We start from the raw sequence: 17,410 nt of genomic DNA on the forward strand, positions 1-17,410 counted from the left end.
CTTCTGAAAAATGTTTTGTCCGTCGTCCTAAATGCTTCTCAAGTTCACACGGAGAAAAACAAAATCAGTAAAATAAAACTTGTATGAAGCTGCAAAGGAGTTGCGATTGAGTTTGAGGTTCACCTTCTAACAGGACAATGACCTTTAACACCTAGCCATATATATTTGCTCAAATATATGTAATATTTTCTTGTATAATATTTGAGCAAATGTATAAACTATGCCTTCATTTTCAATATGTGTGTGTGGAACATTTTTCATCATTAGTGCTGCAGGGCCACCTGGGTTGTTGTCTGCATATCATCTATTATTTCCCCCTAAATTCCCTTCCTCCTGTGTGAGCACAGTGGAAAACAAACAGACGCTCATTAGCATGTGTGACCCGCTGGTGGTAAACAGGCTTATTTCCACATGAGTGCAATGCGAGAATGGATTTCACCGGGACAGTCGAGGTAGGTGGGCATTGCTGGGTGCCTTGATGAGAACCTTAATAGGGACTTAACAAATGCAAGTGGACAGGCACAACATTCTCTGGCACAGTAGGGTCATATCGGTACAGTGACCATTTGTTAAAGAGTGACTCACAGTATTTGGACTCTTGGGTGGCCACTGATGTTCGTTTCAATTTTTAATGTGCACCCCCTGCCCCTCCAAATGATAATTGACAAAATGCAATGGATGCCAAGTGCTGTCTGCCAGAGTTAAAGTAATGTGTGGCGTTCAAATAATGCCTCCGTGCCCTGCTCTGCAAAGTGATGAAAGCACCCTGTAATTGTGGGTTGATCAAAACTGTCAGGGCCTCCTCTGGGGATGGCTTTGTTTACTGTCTGTGTCTCTCAAAGCATCACAGACTGCTAGTTCTCCACCTCCACAACCTGGGCTTCCTACCTCAAAAGACTGCAGCACCTTTACCTGTCTAAAAGACACTTGTACCAATGAGAGTCATTCCTGATCTACAGAGTTGATGTAAAAAGTCTACACATCCCTGATAAGATGCTAAGCTTTTGTGATTTTAAAGAGAGAGGCCATCCATCCATCCCTCATGCTTCAAGCATCCATTCAGTCATTGCCTATATAGGAGTCTGTCATTGGACACTGGACAATGGAAGGAAGTTAGAGTCCCTTGAGAGAACCCACAGAAGCACAGGGAGAACACATAATCTTAAAAGAGACCAAGATATTTCAAAACTTTTTCCATCTCGGTTGAAAAACAACTGGATCCTGAGAAACTAAATGAAAAAAGTAAAATAATATGCTAAAATAAATACCATATTAGCTTTAAATTAATAGTTTTTAGAAGCATCTTTTCAATTGATTTCAGCAATTGAATCTACCAGCATGAAACATATTTTAAGTGGCAGATTTTTATTATCTGCCCACTCCAATTTGCAAAATAGTCTGACTCAAATCTGTCAGATCTCCTTTGCACAACTTTATTCAAATCACTTTGCAGATTGTCAATTAGATTGTAATCTGGAGTATCTCTGGGTCGTTCAAAAACTTTTATCTTCTTCCATTATTTTGTTGATTTAGCTGCATACATTAAGTAATTATTGTGCGTAAAAATATGAAGTTCCTCTTCAGCTTTCAATAATTTAATAAATGTTTTTTTGGTAACACTGACTCACTGGCATTCATAACTCGTATTAAATTCCTCAACCCTGTATAAAAATGTATTAATTAAAACAAAACAAAACTTCAACAACATAATGCTCCCTTTACAATGTTTAACAGTGGTTGGTACGCTGTTCTTTGGTGAAGTTTATTTGTTTCAAATCTAACATTCATTAAGTAATTATTGGCAAAATACTGAACCTTGATCTCATCAGAATATTTTCTGACATGATAATGAGATTGAAAATTATCTTGTAATTTTTGTTTTCTTGCATTTTGTTCTTCAAATCTAAGAACTGACTTGCTTTTGACGACCTGCTGTTTAATACAAACACATGACATTTTTCCTTACTTTACAAATACCAGCTATTTTCACAGGAGTATGTGGATTTTTCATATCCACTCCACACTGGCACCTCCTCAGCTCTCCAGGTCAATTTTACAGTTTAAGACTTTTAAAATCTATATTCTTTTTTTTATGTTCCACAAGACTAAGAATATCAAATGAACATATAAATTGGATAAAGCTCTTGGGGAACAAACACGTGTACACTTCTATTCAATACATATCTCAAGCTTCTAATAGAAAAACAAAGTCAATATTTTTGGTAATGCGTTTGCATGTCAATCTATTTCTGACATTGCCACAAAATACATAACTAATTGGAGACCTGCAATTATTTGCTTTCTCCTCCAGATGTCAGCATAATGCCCACTCTAATTGGTTGAGTTAAACATTGCTGCAGGACCACCTACAAAACTCAATTGTGCAGAAGGAATATTTCAGAAATTTAGGTTTAATACCAAAACATCTATGAATAATGGTTGTACAATTTTGTGGAAAAAAAATTACAAAATTTTAAGTAGCCTAAACATAGTAAGAGTAAATAGATTAAATAATCTTCAAATTTCCCTTCTTGGATTATATTTGCTTTTAGTTGCCATCCTCCTGACAAATAAACCCTCCCCCCATCTATACCCGCCCATTCTCATGCTGACAAAAGAATGACTTTATTGTTAAGCAGCCAGCCATCTTTCTTCAAAGTCTAGATCGATGATGCAGGATCCCACAGTATCATAACTTTGGCCCTCACTGTGATTTTCAGCAAGGGTCCTGTTTGTGGTATCCTTCAACCTACATGTTATTCCCTGTAACACAATAATTTCTTTAGGCTCTGAAATAATCCCCAGAAGAAAGTTTTGATAAAACTGTTTTTTTTTCTTGTGCCTCCTAAAAACAATTTTGTTTCACTATTCTTTAGACTTACTCTAATAGCCAGTACCTTATTTTAAACCACAGGTGTCAAACTCCAGTCCTCCATGGCCGGTGTCCTTCAACTTTTAGATGTGCTTCTGCTGCACCACACCTGCTAGAATAATTAGGTCACTAACTCTGGAGAACTTATCTAAACAAGAAGAGGGTATTTAAACCATTTCATTCCAGTGTTTTGTACCTGTGGCACATCTAAAAACTGCAGGACACCGGCCCTTGAGGATGTTCTTCCACGAGGTGCACACAGAAGCTGCAAGACTATCACAATTAGCGGTCTAATTTACATTAAAATGTCGTTGCAAATCAGTTAAATCTGTTTATCTCATAAGGGTTCTTTTAATTATTTCGTATGAAATCATTAGTTTATTGTAAAAATAGCTGGGATATATTCCATGAAAAATGAAATACCTTTTTTAGATGTAAATATAGCTTTTTTTTCCAATAAGAAAGTTGTCTTTAAGAAGACACATAACACGCATAGGATAGATGGTATTTGTATACGACGGCACTTCCCCGTCAGAGAAGGCCCTTGCAATGTGCAGCCGGGGGTTGTTGCTCCGTCGGGCATTTCTGAACAGCAAAACAAATCCGATCCTGGACTGGCATCCCAGATTTCCTTTACGCCGTCTTGTAAAAAAAAAAGAAGAAAAAAAAGAAGAGTGATTATGGCTGTGTCAATTTAGCCTAGTGACACGGAGGTCTCACTCTGTCAATTTTTTAATTCTATATTAATCGTGACTGTATTCGATCGTGAGCGTTTTAAGAAAAGACGAAAAATAACTATTTTTACTACAGAATTTATGGGTTCTTAGACCATCTACTTATAGAAATACTAAAGGAAGTTTGATTTGAGGAAATTCTTCTCTATTAACGACAGTGACTAAGTAATTTGACTTCTTTTGAGTCAGTTTGTTGGTACAGTTAATTTATTTGATAAAAGGCTAGTTAGCATCAAGCTGGACAGCGCTTCCATGGTAACTAAAGCTAAACTGCAGTAGAAACGACGCCCTCTTTGCTCTCTAAGTTGGGACAGCTGCGTGATTCATCTTTCAGACAGAGACGATCTGTGCGCACGGCGCCGTGTTTACAGCGAACGTAGCAGACTGCAGACTGACCGAGCGAGACCGTGCGTGTACCTGTGCATTAATCTGTCTAACCACGCTGCCCGTTTGGCTATATATTGGCGAAAAGCACCGAGTTGCAAAAAAAAAAAATCTTGACCGAATTGGATGCTTTGCAGTCCGACATTACTTTTGCCATCAGCGACGTCTACAACAACAAGGCGGTGTGTGTGAGCGTGTGATGACCGGCTGAGGAGGAGGAGAAGGAGGTGGAGGAGAAGGAAGGAGGCTTCGGTCTGAAACCAGATTTTGTCGTGAATATTTCCACAGAGACGTTGCGTCTTTCAGATAACAGTGCTGTCCTTAAATGCAGCGTGCCTCTGGATGCTCTGCTTCACCTCGTTTCACCCCCATTTTCAGACTCGTCTGAACCGTTTCATGCTTCCCGGAGACACTGCAGCAGCAGGACATTGAAGATTTTTCCCCCCCTGTTGATATGGAGTGTGAAGATGTGGATTACGATCACCGAGGAATCCCCGCCGCTAGTTTAGCCGCCATGCTTTCATTATACACGTCAATGCAGCGCTGTGCTTGGCAGGGATAGAGTGAGCTATGAATACGCGCTGTCTGGCCAGCGGGATAAAACGGTGATTTTTGGAGCACGACTGGACTCCAGTTAGGAAACGTGAGAGAGCAGCCTCGCTAGCGTCCTGGCGGTAGCTATTAGCTCCATTAGCCGGCTAACAGCTACAAGGTGCTGGTTGGAGATTTTTTTTAAAAAAAGGGTGTTTGACCGCTGTGGCCGGGTTTTGCCCACATCTCCATCTTCGCAACTCATCTTCCCGCGGGATTGTTTGGTGATTTTTTACGTGTACGGGGATGAGGTCTCAAATGGAAGGGAGCCGCTTGACCTTGTTTGGGGGTCTGATGCTGGCTCTGTCCTCCTGCCTTCGGCCCGCCACCGCAGAGAGTAAGTAATGCTGCTCAGCAACACACTCACTGGGACACGATGTTTTTCCATGCCCAGCACAAATTGTATGTGGGAAGACTGGGCCACTCGATTAAACAACACAAACACGGCGATTTTACGGTTGCTGGTTTTAAAATCGGTCGAAATTATATCCAGCAGATTTCTGTCGGCGATGTAAACATTGCATTTATTGTTAAGCAGTCTTTATATGCAAATATGGCCTCTGCAGATCAATGAATTTTGGTGCAGATATAAAAGAACGAGGCAATGTTGGTGTTGATTTTAATCTTTAACGTCATTAAAAACAATTTTCTAGTTGTGCATGGTGATGAAGATAGCCATCAGTCTGGTTAACATGGATCCCATATAGTCAGGAAAAGTGGAATTTGAGCTTACAATTTTTAAATCTAGATACGTCAGGAAAAATATACATTTAATATGGAAAAGTGTGTTTTCCATATTTTGTAATTTAAAATCACAAAATCTGAAATTCAGACATAATTTTCTTTTTTTACATTAAATTATACTTCTATATAGATTATATCCCTACTCTTTGGACTTTGAAACGGTACCAATGTTTTACACATAAGATAAAAACAAAGGCAGATTAAATTGTGGTATGGTTTAGGTTTCTCAATTTAATTTACAAGATAGTGAAAAGTTTTAAAGCTGAATTTTAATGACTTCTTTACCCTGACCCTTGAATAACATCCAATTTTTAATGGTTTGGACCATACAAGAATTAATTAATTGATGGGTTCACATTTTCTTCTCCAGTCACTAAAAATAAATGCGCTGGAGGATCTTTAATAACAGTAGTGATCTTAAATCAAACTGAAAATGAAGGAAGTACAAGGCATTTAACAAATAGTAGGGAAATTTTTTTTTTTTTCATCATTTTAGTGGTTGATCATTGATCATAGCCAATCTAGGGGAAAATTACCAGTGTCTGATTTTGGCTAATGACATCACAACAGGCACAAGAATTAAGCAGATGAGCTGGCATTTTTAATATTTAAAGCAAAGTGAATAACATCCCATAAGAGATTATAATGCCATAATTATTTTCTACAGTGGCATTTGTAGAAGGTCAAAGCTCCCATCTTGGTAAAGATGGGAGCTTTGCATATTTCTGATTCCAGATCAAAAAACACATCTTCCAAATCAAATAGAAATAATCGTCTTGGAATATTGACCATCAGCGGCACTCATTTCTAAATATCGGCTTTGGCCATAGAAAAACCCACATCACTTGACCTCTAATCACAAACACACCACAGTCATAACCCAGATATGTTGGCACTCTGCATCCATCACTCTGAGTCATGCAGCAGAGAAAGTCAGCCAGGCTACACATGCACAGCACACTGTCAACTCTGTCACAGTGTGGTAAATTGAAATTAACAGAAAAAAAGTAATAGGTGTTTGTTATCTCGTTAGGAAAACAACAGGGAAATGGAACATGAGAAGTAAAGATTGAACTTTTCGTCTGTATCCAGGGTAAAATAGAAGAGAGAAATATAAAATAAATAGTCAATGGTGAGACTTCAGACATATAGAGAAAAACATCCAAGACTTATTGTCTGATTAGCTTTTCTGCTTTGTTGGATCTTGACATATTTGTGTAAGGTTGCCATTCAGATTATTGCAGGTTAAGCAGCAGTACATTTTTCCCAGTGGCATCTAATTTTTATTTTATTTTATTTTTTTTAAACAGATTTATTAATAAATGCCCTCCTTTTTATTTTTTTGAGAGCTGAATAAAGTTTTTCCCCATATCATGTATACAAACTGGACATTTTGGTTGATTTGGGCAATCCTGGGTTTATCAAGAAACTGTGGGAACACTCATTCTGATCATCTTTTAAAGTCAGAAGTTTTCAATTTAGGATATTTTTCTTCCTCTGCAGAATGGTTGATTTATAATACATAAAAAACTAATTTTGCCTCATGGAAAACGGTAAAATCTGCGGCTTTGATGGGATTGAAATGTAATTGACTGAAAAAAAACAGACATAAAATGTTAATGATAATATGTAAAAATATGTCTTGTATGGCAGTCAGTGGTACAAAAATATTTTAGTTTAAAAACTTATAAAAGACTTAAAAAAGGTTATAAACAAATAAAAAGGACACCAAACTGCACAACCAAGCCATAATGCATGCATAAAGTAAAATTCAAACGGCCAAGAAATTATCCATGGGGCATTAACAGTCATTTATGTCCCTTTGTATTACAAGCCAAAGGATATTTCGACCTTGGAAATATGTTAAAAATATTCCTGAGGCACCAGCTGCACCTTTCAATCAAACAGATTTATTTACATAAAAGCAGTGATTTCATACTTTTTGATCCATTTCTACTGCTTTCATCTAACATAACTTTAACAAGTGACAACAAGACTTTTGCAGAATAAAGAGCTAGTCTTTTGTGTGACTAAAATGTCAAGAATTCAAGCCTCACAGCTTTTGATGCCTTGTAAACCTTCAAATTTTATTAAGTTGAGGCTTATTAAGCCATTTAAACTTTTGTTTTTTGTATTACCACCTGAAATGCTTCCAGCTAAACTTTAAACTGCTTCCTGATTCATCCTTATTCATCATGACATGTTGGGGAGGTGTGGTTTACTGGGTTGAATCAGGGTCCTGGTTTTAAAATAGAACAAACCAAAGAATATTCACAAGCCAAACAGACTGAGTTCTGTTGATTGGGAAGAGTGAGGAGCTTGTGGACTGTGTTACAGAGTTTACTGTAAGCCTCCGGTGGTTACAGGATGAACCCTGGAGCAGTGGAGGGGTTCTTTCGTTGAAATCCAGCGCCGGTGTTCGGCTGGCTAAATATGACTGGTGTGGCTAGACTCTGGGCATTCTTTCTGATTTACTGTATCGGTTGTGAATGGAGGGGGCTCCCTTCCCGTTTGGTTTATCCAAGGTCAGCGCCGCTGCTTTTCAGATCTACCAAACAGGTTTTCTGTCAAGACTGAGTTCTGCAAAATCATTCCGATGAATTTCTTTCTCGTGTGGAAAATAATTTTTTATGAATACGTTTGCCCTCTGGGGCACCTTGTCAAAATATATTGGAAATGAGGAGTAAACAGTTTGGATGTCGCCTAGTGGCGATGGATGAGGCAGCAGCTGAGGTGTATCCTCTTTTATTTCTTGTTTCATGGAGCTTCAAGTAGATTTCCTCTGATTGTCTGGGTGCTACAGCCAGTTCCGGAAAGGTTATCAAAAGTAAATATGTGATCTGGAGGCTCATCAAAGTTGCAAAGATAGGCTTGTGTATTCAGCTGTTCAAAATCTGTCAGTGCGGAAGCAGAGGGAGGGGGGGAGCTAATAGGCTGCTAAACCTGTCATTGGTGTTTTCCCTCTGCTGATGTAAGCATGTGTATTTTGATCAGAATCTCCTGGTTAGGATCGACACGAGCATAATTAGCAGAAGTGCCCTGTGAAAGACAGACATGCCGGATCTGCAGAGAGGCCACCGAGGGTAAAGCATCCAGGCTGTGGTGATGTAACATCACCAGTCAGTGTGCATTTTTATAGGCCTGCATGTTGAGACTGCATTAACAGGTATTCAGATGGCTGACAGGGAACAAACATACCATCTCTTCTTGTCCAAAACCACATCAAATTTCCCTATGTTTTATAAAAGTCTGCCTATAACTTTGCACTGGTGTACGTTAGGACCTAAAATCTTGTATAATTTCTTTTCCCTAATTTTACAATTATATTGGAACATTTATAAATATTTACATTTAAGTCTTTTAACTACAGTTGATTATCAGGCATTCATGCTCTGCTTGCCACATGGACTGGGTTTATGCATTCACAGCAGGTGGAAAGTCACTCCTCTCTCATGCAGTATTGTCTTGCAAAGTTGGCATGGTAAAAATGTTGCATCTTATACAACTGTGAAGGTATAAAAGCTCCCATTCATGTGGTGGGATCATGAGGAAAACACAATGTCTTTATTGGAAATCCACCAGCTTTCCTTGTTTCACATTCAAACAGGATAACTTTACAGACCAGCATTTAAGTGGTAGTGTGACAACCTGTTAGCTGCTTGGTGTGAGTTTTCCATGACTCAATGCCCTCCAGCTTTTGAAGTGCAAAGCCTCCTCACAGTGATGTGCGATAATGGCTTCCATGCTGCTGTGGGTGCTGCTGGGGCTTCGGGCTGAGTATTGTTTTGAGCCCATCTTCCAGGTGGGAGTAAGAGCTGGAAAGGTAAACACTTCACCTATCATCAACAGTCATTACAGTCTTTAGTCACCAAACTTTTCTGCACACAGGCTTGCATAATTCAGGAGCACACACTGTACAAAGTGTTGTGTTTTGATCTTAGTTTTTGTAGCAGTTAGTTTACAATAGAGGTTGGTGTGGACATGGAATCAAGGTAAACACATTTTCAGCAAAAGCAATAATGTGAAGTATTGTTGGTCTTCAGCAAACCTCAGAAGCACTCATAATGCATTTATTTCCAATCTGTGCACATCAAAAGTCAAACTAGTACCTTTTGTTCTGTGGCCTTTGGTCCAAAGCCAAGACATTTCATTCCTGTTGAAGGGAAGTTTTTTAATTCATTTAATCGGCGAGCATGAACTGTAAGATTTCTAGAGGGGAAGATTTCTATTGTGGGACAGCAGCATTTGGACAAAAACTACAGTGTGTGTTGAATTTTGGAGATTTACCCTGTTGGCAGTGTTGATTGGTCAACATTTTAATGTCAGCCGGAATAGCTGAACAATTTTTGGATGGAAATGACTGCCTACATAAATTCCAAGGACCTGATAACTTTCTATTTTGTAATTTTGTATTTCATTTTTAAGTTATCACAGCCACCACATAGTGAAAACAATTATAATTGCCTATTTTACCGATCAAGCCAAAAAATAAATGCATTAAAAAGCACAGTGAAACCCATTGTGGGGTAGATGTTAAACTACCAGCGGGAGAAAAGATCTACACAACCAGAGCAACGATGGAATGGTTTAGATTAAAGCTTAGTCATGTTCAGACCTTCATCTAATTGACAGTTTGTGGCTAGACTTAAGCATTCTTGTTCACAGATGCACTCTCTTCAGTTTGACTATTGTTGAGCTACTTTACAAAGAAAAGTGGGCAAAATATATAAAATACATACCACAAGGCAGAAGCTCAATCTAACCACTGGGGTACAGTTGCCCCTAAAATCCTCAGTTAAATTGAATAAATAAAAATAAAGACACTGCAGTCAGTTTGAGCTGTCGATATGTTTTTCTTCTAAACATAAGGGTATTGTCATTGTTATTTTTTTTTTTTTAAATCTGATCTTAATATGTAGCTGGGGAAACATCTTGACCAGCTGATACATTTATATACTTTTTCATGCAAAAAAATGTTTTTAACTGTATGATATTCAGACATGTACATGTTCATTAAAAAGTGTCTTTTGATAAAATGTTATGAAAGCCTCTTAAAAGCAAGTTGAGAAACAAAACAGTAAGGGTTAATGAGGCTTATGCTTGAGTAACAACAGCCGGGAAGTCAAAAGTTTATTGTTAAACTAAGCATGAATCCAACCCGATTCAAGTGTTTACTTTGTCACACCATGTGAAGTCGCTTTTAAAGAATGAGAACAGGAAGACAAACATCTGCCAACAACAGCACAGCTCAAGAGCACTGTCAATATTTGAATATTATAAACATGTTTTGTGAGCTTTACAATGACAGGAATGGAGTGTTTGTGTACACCGTGTTCCAAATTATTACGCAATTTGGATTTAAGTGTTATAAAGATTTTTTTGTTGTTGTTGTGCTATTAAATTTATAGATGGTATTGTGTGCCAGGACTATTTGAATCACTATCATTTCAGAGAGCTGGGTTGATTAGTTTGTCTGGTGAGCTCAATTACGGGGAATTTATTTAAGAAGGATGTTCCACATTATTAAGAAGGCCATAGTAAAGAGAAATGATGGAGAGAGAGAGAGAGCAGGTCGGCCCCTTCAGATTCCCCAAAGGTGTGAAAATGACCTCAGCAAAGTATATGGACTTTCTGACTAATCACTTTCTTTCTTGGTTCATAAAGAATATATGACAAATATTGATAGTGCACTTCTGTAGCAAAGTCATCCTCATGCATGACAATGCACCATCTCATGCTGTGTCATTGGCTGCTATGGGCATGAAAGGGGAGAATCTCATGGTGTGGTCACCATCCTCCTCTGACCTCAACCCTATTGAGAATATTTTGAGTTTCCTCAAGCAGAAGATCTGAGGGTGGAATGCAGTTCATATTAAAACAGCAGCTCTGGGAAGGTATTCTGACATCCTGCAAAGAAATTCAAGTAGAAACTATCCACAAACTCACAAGTTCAATGGATGCAAGAATTGTGCAGGTGATATGTTAACATGTAACTCGGTGTGTTAAGAGGTTTTTGATTGAAATAGCTTTTGATTTTAGTACCTGTGACCACTTAACGCTGCAGATTCAAAGAATGACCATTTATAATCCATAAAATGTTTTGAAAATCTGATGTGCATAATAATTTGGAACAGTGCATTTGAGTTTTTTTTATTTTTGAAAAAATAATGGGGAGCTTTGTTCAGTAAAATTTGATTTTTACTCTAATACTCATGATTATACTGACCATCATGTGCAAGTTATATTTAAGAAAATATAAATTGCATAATAATTTGGAATACAGTGTGTGTTTTGTTTTTTATATACTTTTAACACCAAGGAGTGATCCAATAAATGAAATATCTTGATTTCTAAAAGCAGTTTTTGCTGGTATACTAAATAAGCTTCTAGTAAATACAATTGAAAGAAGAAAAACTGAAAATGAAATAAAATAAGAGAGCAAGTACTTTCAGTTTTTTCATACCAAAACAGTTGCTGTTTACCATTTTGGTAAATAGCAAGTTTTCTAAGTATCACCATCTTGAAAAACATTCTAAACCATATTACATCAGACATGATCATTTTTGGGGCTGATTTAAAAAAAAAAAAAAAGAAAAAATGTAAAAACATTGAGACAAAAAAAATAAATTGTATCCATTGATGCTGCAATATTGATCCAAGGACACAGGGTGGTCATTTTTTCTCAGAAGTGGAAATCTTCAAGTTTCGGGTTGGAAAGACAACCAGAACGGTTCCTAGAAGTGGGAAAGTCAGATGTTTTTCACCAATCTGTACCTTAAAAATCCATTGTGGCTGCCTTATATCTGCTGATACAATGTATTTTTCACTTTCAACAGTTTGTATTTATTAAATCCCTTAAATACAGTATCCCACAAACCCATTGGTACACATTTCTACACTGTTTATAAGGACAAACTAATTATTATGACCTTTTGTTACTGATAATAGTTAGCCTGACCACTTGTGTCAATTGGCAAATCCAATTTGTTTTCGAACTTGGAATGGGAACATAACTGAATTGGGTTTAGTATCATTCCCAAGTTCTGACTTCAGAGGTAAATACAACAGTTTCTGACTCATTGTTGCCCACTTTATCGTAGTAATTTTATTCATATCTTGCAAATAATTCACATTAAAATTTATTGCGAGTACCTCTAAAGGTTGCCCAAATACCTTCAGTGGGTTTTTTTGCCACTGTTTAAGAACCTCGGCTTGTTTACTGATGCAGTCTGCATGCACCTATGGCCGCTCACCTCCTTTTTGTTTCTCCCTCTTGCAGTCTGCACTCCCAGCATCGACATCGGCAACAACATAAGTGAATTCAGACAACTGGAGAACTGCACAGTGGTGGAGGGCTACTTGCAGATCCTTCTCATAGGTGACAAAAGCAACAACAACTTCAACCAGGAAGTCTTCCGCACCCTCAGCTTCCCCAAGCTGACCATGATAACGGACTACCTGCTGCTGTTCAGAGTGTCAGGCCTGGACAGCCTGAGCACTCTCTTCCCTAACCTCTCTGTCATACGCGGCCGTAACCTCTTCTACAACTACGCCCTGGTGATCTTTGAGATGACCAGCCTGAAGGACATCGGCCTGTACAACCTGAGAAACATCACCCGGGGGGCCATTCGCATTGAGAAGAACCCAGAGCTCTGCTACCTGGACTCCATAGACTGGTCCCTCATCATGGATGCAGAGTTCAACAATTACATCGCAGGGAACAAGCAGTCCAAAGAGTGCAGTGACGTTTGTCCAGGCATCATGGAAAACAATCCCATGTGCAAAAAGACCATGTTCAACAACAATTACAACTACCGCTGCTGGAATTCCCATCATTGCCAAAAAGGTAAGCTGACTCTTGACACATAATATGTCATCTGGGATTTGAACAGGATCGTGCAGACAGTCCAGCCTTTGACCTGATTCGTGTGGATGCCAAATTTTTTGCTTAATAAACAGATTTCCAGTCATGGCCTGCTGCTCGTCACTTTAATGCCTGTGTTTTGGCTGAGAGAGAGGCAAAAAAAAAAAAAAGAAAAAAAGAAAGATGAGGGTTGTGGGGTCTGCAATTTCTCTCAAATGTTTACCCAAGTTAAGGTCACACAAAGAAGAAGCCTAAAGAAACTTATTTGCTTAGGCAAAGCCTCTCCCCAGGTCTTTGTTGCTTCAGAGTGTGCGTGTCAAATATCAGCAGCTGTCTAACACACTGAAATGTTTTGTTCAGTGTAGTTATCTTTAATTGTAGCGGACAAGTGAGGGTTGGGCCAATTAGTCCCACCTTCTTTAATAAACGCTTTCAAGATCGTAATTATTCTGCCTGTGTACATTAAGTTTAAAAGCTCCTTTTTGTGTTTATGTATGTGGGATTTTAGATAACTTGTTTTGCTGGTGCCTTTAAGGCGATGTGTTTTGGCTGGCTGTGTGTGTCAGGCTGAAATGTTTCCCTGGTGACTGTGCCTTGCTGCAGACTCAGCATGTTAATGTTTTCTGCCTTGTGACATAGAACTGTCGCAGGACTGGCCTGGAGTTGGCACGTAGGTATGTGCAGCAACACAATTCTGCATCAAACACGCCTGCAACATGGACGGTTGTACAGTCACATTCATGTGTGAAGGATCGAGGTGCAAAGATGCAAATGTTTGACAGGCCCACATGCGCCTGGGCTGCGTCGTGGGTTGTTGGAGTGACAGAGTGTGGGCATGCTGAAAAATAAATGGGAAAATAGAATATATTTGTTGTGTTGGTTATTTCACTTCTTCTTTGCTTACATTAGAGTTTTACAGAGTTTTTTTTGTTTTTTTTTGTGTTGAAGTTACTGTGTTATTTAATCTCATCTATTTGGGCTGCAATTTACTACTTGTCCAATGTGGAAAGGCTATGTGCACTAGTATAAACTAGTGATGATTCATTTGTCAACTAAACAGTTCTTTTGATTGGACTTTTCTCTTTGTGGACGTTTGCATATTTTACCTGTCCAACTCTGCACACCTGTGAATTTCACCCTGATTCCTCTACATCATGCACAGTCAACACTTTATTTGGCACACCTTGCTTACTCTGGAATTGGACCGTTTTTTGCCTTCTTCTTAGTGGTATAAGCTCAACAGGTGCTTGGAAGACTAGCCTCTTGTAGTTTTCAAGTTAGTTTTTAAGCAGCCTTTTATGAGCGATGGCTTGCGCTCCTTCAGGAGTTCATTTCGATTCAGTTGAATTTCGAACTTTGGTGCAATTCAACTGCATATGTGAATGCCAAGAGGACTGGAGACTGCTTCAAAAGCATAGTTTCCATAGTGACTTTAAAAAAAAATTGTCCCCAACAGCAAAATTTGTAGAAGGGAAATCTTCTAGGGCTTCAGCTAACAAATACCCCAGTGAATAATTCCTCAATGAATAATAGAGTCTTAAGTTTTTTACTTGGTTATTTTATTAATAATGTTTTGTTAAACTCCTTCCAGAATAGGTAATCTTGCACTCATAAGGACATTGTCCAAATGTCTGTCCAGCAGCTGCGCACGGATGCATCCAATGTAATGACGCTGGAACACTCTACTGCAGAAAAATTGCAGCTATGTCACTTGAGCGTTTCAATCTGTGGTCTAAATGCCTCTGGAGAAAAATAAAACTAAAAGCTATGGTCTGGATTGAACCAAACAACTCTGTGGATGTTTTGAGTTTTCAACAGAAGATATCATTCCTTCATCCACTGCTTTCTGTGGATCTCTGATTCAGTATTTTATGAGCAATCTCTTGCCAGGAATATTAACAGTGTCTGGGTGAAATGATTTTTTTTTTTGAAACTGCAGACAAGCCAAAGCTCAGAAATTCCGATGATCATGCCATATTTACCATAAAGGGTCTGAGTCAGATTCATCTCATCTGTTTTCCAGAACCTGCCCAAACAGATGAGACCTTTTGGTGAATGATTTATATATTTTGTCAGCTTGAAAAATATGGCATACTTAGTTTTTCCTATTTAAGCATGTTACAAAACTGAAATAGGTGGAGGATGACCATGTGAGGATGCTCAAGCGGCTCACCAGACAATTGTGCCAGACGAAGCGAACAGCTTATCAGTTGCTGCCATAAAACAGAATTTATCACAGACAACATCGACGCAACTGCTCTCCCTGCAGGGACTGCGTTGTTGGTGAGGCTATAGTTTTAAAAGTAGTTTTGTGCTTTAAACTCATTCATCTGTTGAGACAACATAAGTAAACGACCCATTTTGACAGCAAAGCAGGAGATTTATCTATCATGTTTGTTTATACAACTAATGCCCAGCAGGTATGATCCAGTGACTTAGACAGAAAAATGACTACGTAAGCAGTACACACAGAAACACAAACTGCTGCTGAGTGGCCTCTACTCACACGACACCTTGAAGGAAGACCTCTCTTACATTGGTTTCTAACTGATAATGGATGAATTAATGAAATTCTATGTTACCAAAATCATCTGTTTGGAGCGGCTATAATTATTAATTAGAAATGCATTAAAAGATGAAAATAAACAATTAATTTACTTTTTAAAAAATGAAAATAAACATTTTATTTCCTAAAATGAAATAACAAAGCACCTCTTCAGTGTATGCCCGATCATTTCTAATAAGAGATGCATCTACAGCTTAAAAAAAAAATACTTCTAACATCAATATCTCCAAAGATCAGCCCTTTCTATTTGACTTAACATCAGTACAATGTGGGACTGATCTGTTTTTGTTTTTTTTTTGTTTTTCTTTGTTGTTTTTTGATTAACTGATTTATAATTGGATTGCAAAAGATGCATTATAGGAGATTATTTTATGGAATTAGAAACAGGTGAAGCTAAAACTAAGCCACTTGAAGAGTTCTAACATATTAGAACAGATTTACAAAGTAGTTTGTTTCCAAGTTTTGGGTAAATTACTGCTCCAAGTATGCTGTTCTTTCAGCAAATGGCCTTTTTAAGTATTTGGAATGCTAATAGTGACTTTATTTTAATTGTAGTTTAGCATACCCTCCACAGTGGGCCATGTTGTCACTCTCATTCATCTACCGTGATAACGGCCTATGTCATGTTTTAGGGGCTGCACAGGGGCGCAGTTGGTAGCACTGTTGCCTTTCAACAAGAAGGTTCCAGGTTTGATTCCCGGGTCATGTTCTCCTTGTGCTTACGTGGGTTCTCTCCGGCTTCTTCTCACAGTCCAAAAACATGAGTTGGGTTGGTCTCTCTCAGTTCTTCTTAGGTGTGAGTGTGTGCGTGCATGGTTGTTTGTCCTGTCCAGGGTCTACCCGCCTCTCGCCCAAAATTTCTCGCTGGAGATGGGCACTAGCATCCCTCCCGACTGCACTAGGAACAATGGTGTGAGAAAATGGATGGGTGGATCAAGCTTCAGTAATGTTATCTGAGATCTTTTGTTGAAGTGTTTGCAAGACTTAGGCTGTGCTGACACATGAGTCAACCATTCACTGCGTGTCCACATTCAGTTTTTCATTGGATCAGTAAATGAAGGCAAAGTCTGCACTCAGTGTGTTTCTATAAAGGAGCATGCCTTTAGCCTAAACTTGTTCATAAAACCGAAAGGGGGAAAAAAGAAGGTTCAAAGCCAGTTTCCATCTGTGGGAAAGTTTTCCAACTGTGATGGTGGGGGCTCCATTGTGTTTGCTTCCCTCATTTGTTTTTTGGGGAATCGGGTTGTCTCATTCAAAACTCACGCGCTTCTTTTAAAGAAGTGCTGTGGCTTTGCGTTCTGGGAAACAAACATGTTGTTTCTCTTTACCTCTGTCCCTCAGAGCAGACCTGCACACATGCTCACACATTGAACAGCATGGGGGGATGTTTTTTTTCCTGCAGTTTGTATGGTCTGAGGAGATGAAAGCACATAATTAAAGTACCAAGTAGGTCTGGGATTTACTGGAAGGAATTTTTGCCATCTGTTAACCCCTGCTTGAAGGGATTACCATTAACCAAGACAGTTTTTTTCCCACAGTTGTTTCTCACCCTTGCTATGTTTTAACTCATTTTACGCAACGTCACTGTTAAATTTTTCAGTCATTGGGTTGTTGTCTTGATGACTCAATGAACTTCATCAAATATAGAAGAGAAA

General features: G+C 38.5%; 1 protein-coding gene across 1 annotated transcript in view; it reads left to right on the plus strand.

The window, feature by feature from the left end:
- The first annotated feature begins 3,951 nt into the window (after positions 1-3,951).
- The window catches only part of LOC129364100 (insulin-like growth factor 1 receptor), a 45,072-nt gene continuing 31,613 nt past the window's right edge, over positions 3,952-17,410 (plus strand). The window contains exons 1-2 of the mRNA XM_055036532.1: positions 3,952-4,918; positions 12,605-13,171. Of these exons, the coding sequence (XP_054892507.1) occupies positions 4,828-4,918; positions 12,605-13,171 (658 nt within the window). The 5' untranslated portion in view covers positions 3,952-4,827. The remainder of the gene's footprint in view (positions 4,919-12,604; positions 13,172-17,410) is intronic.

This window comes from Poeciliopsis prolifica, unplaced genomic scaffold (assembly GCF_027474105.1).
Source record: "Poeciliopsis prolifica strain line A6 unplaced genomic scaffold, Auburn_PproV2 SCAFFOLD011, whole genome shotgun sequence".
In the NCBI taxonomy this organism is placed as follows: Eukaryota; Metazoa; Chordata; class Actinopteri; order Cyprinodontiformes; family Poeciliidae; genus Poeciliopsis; species Poeciliopsis prolifica.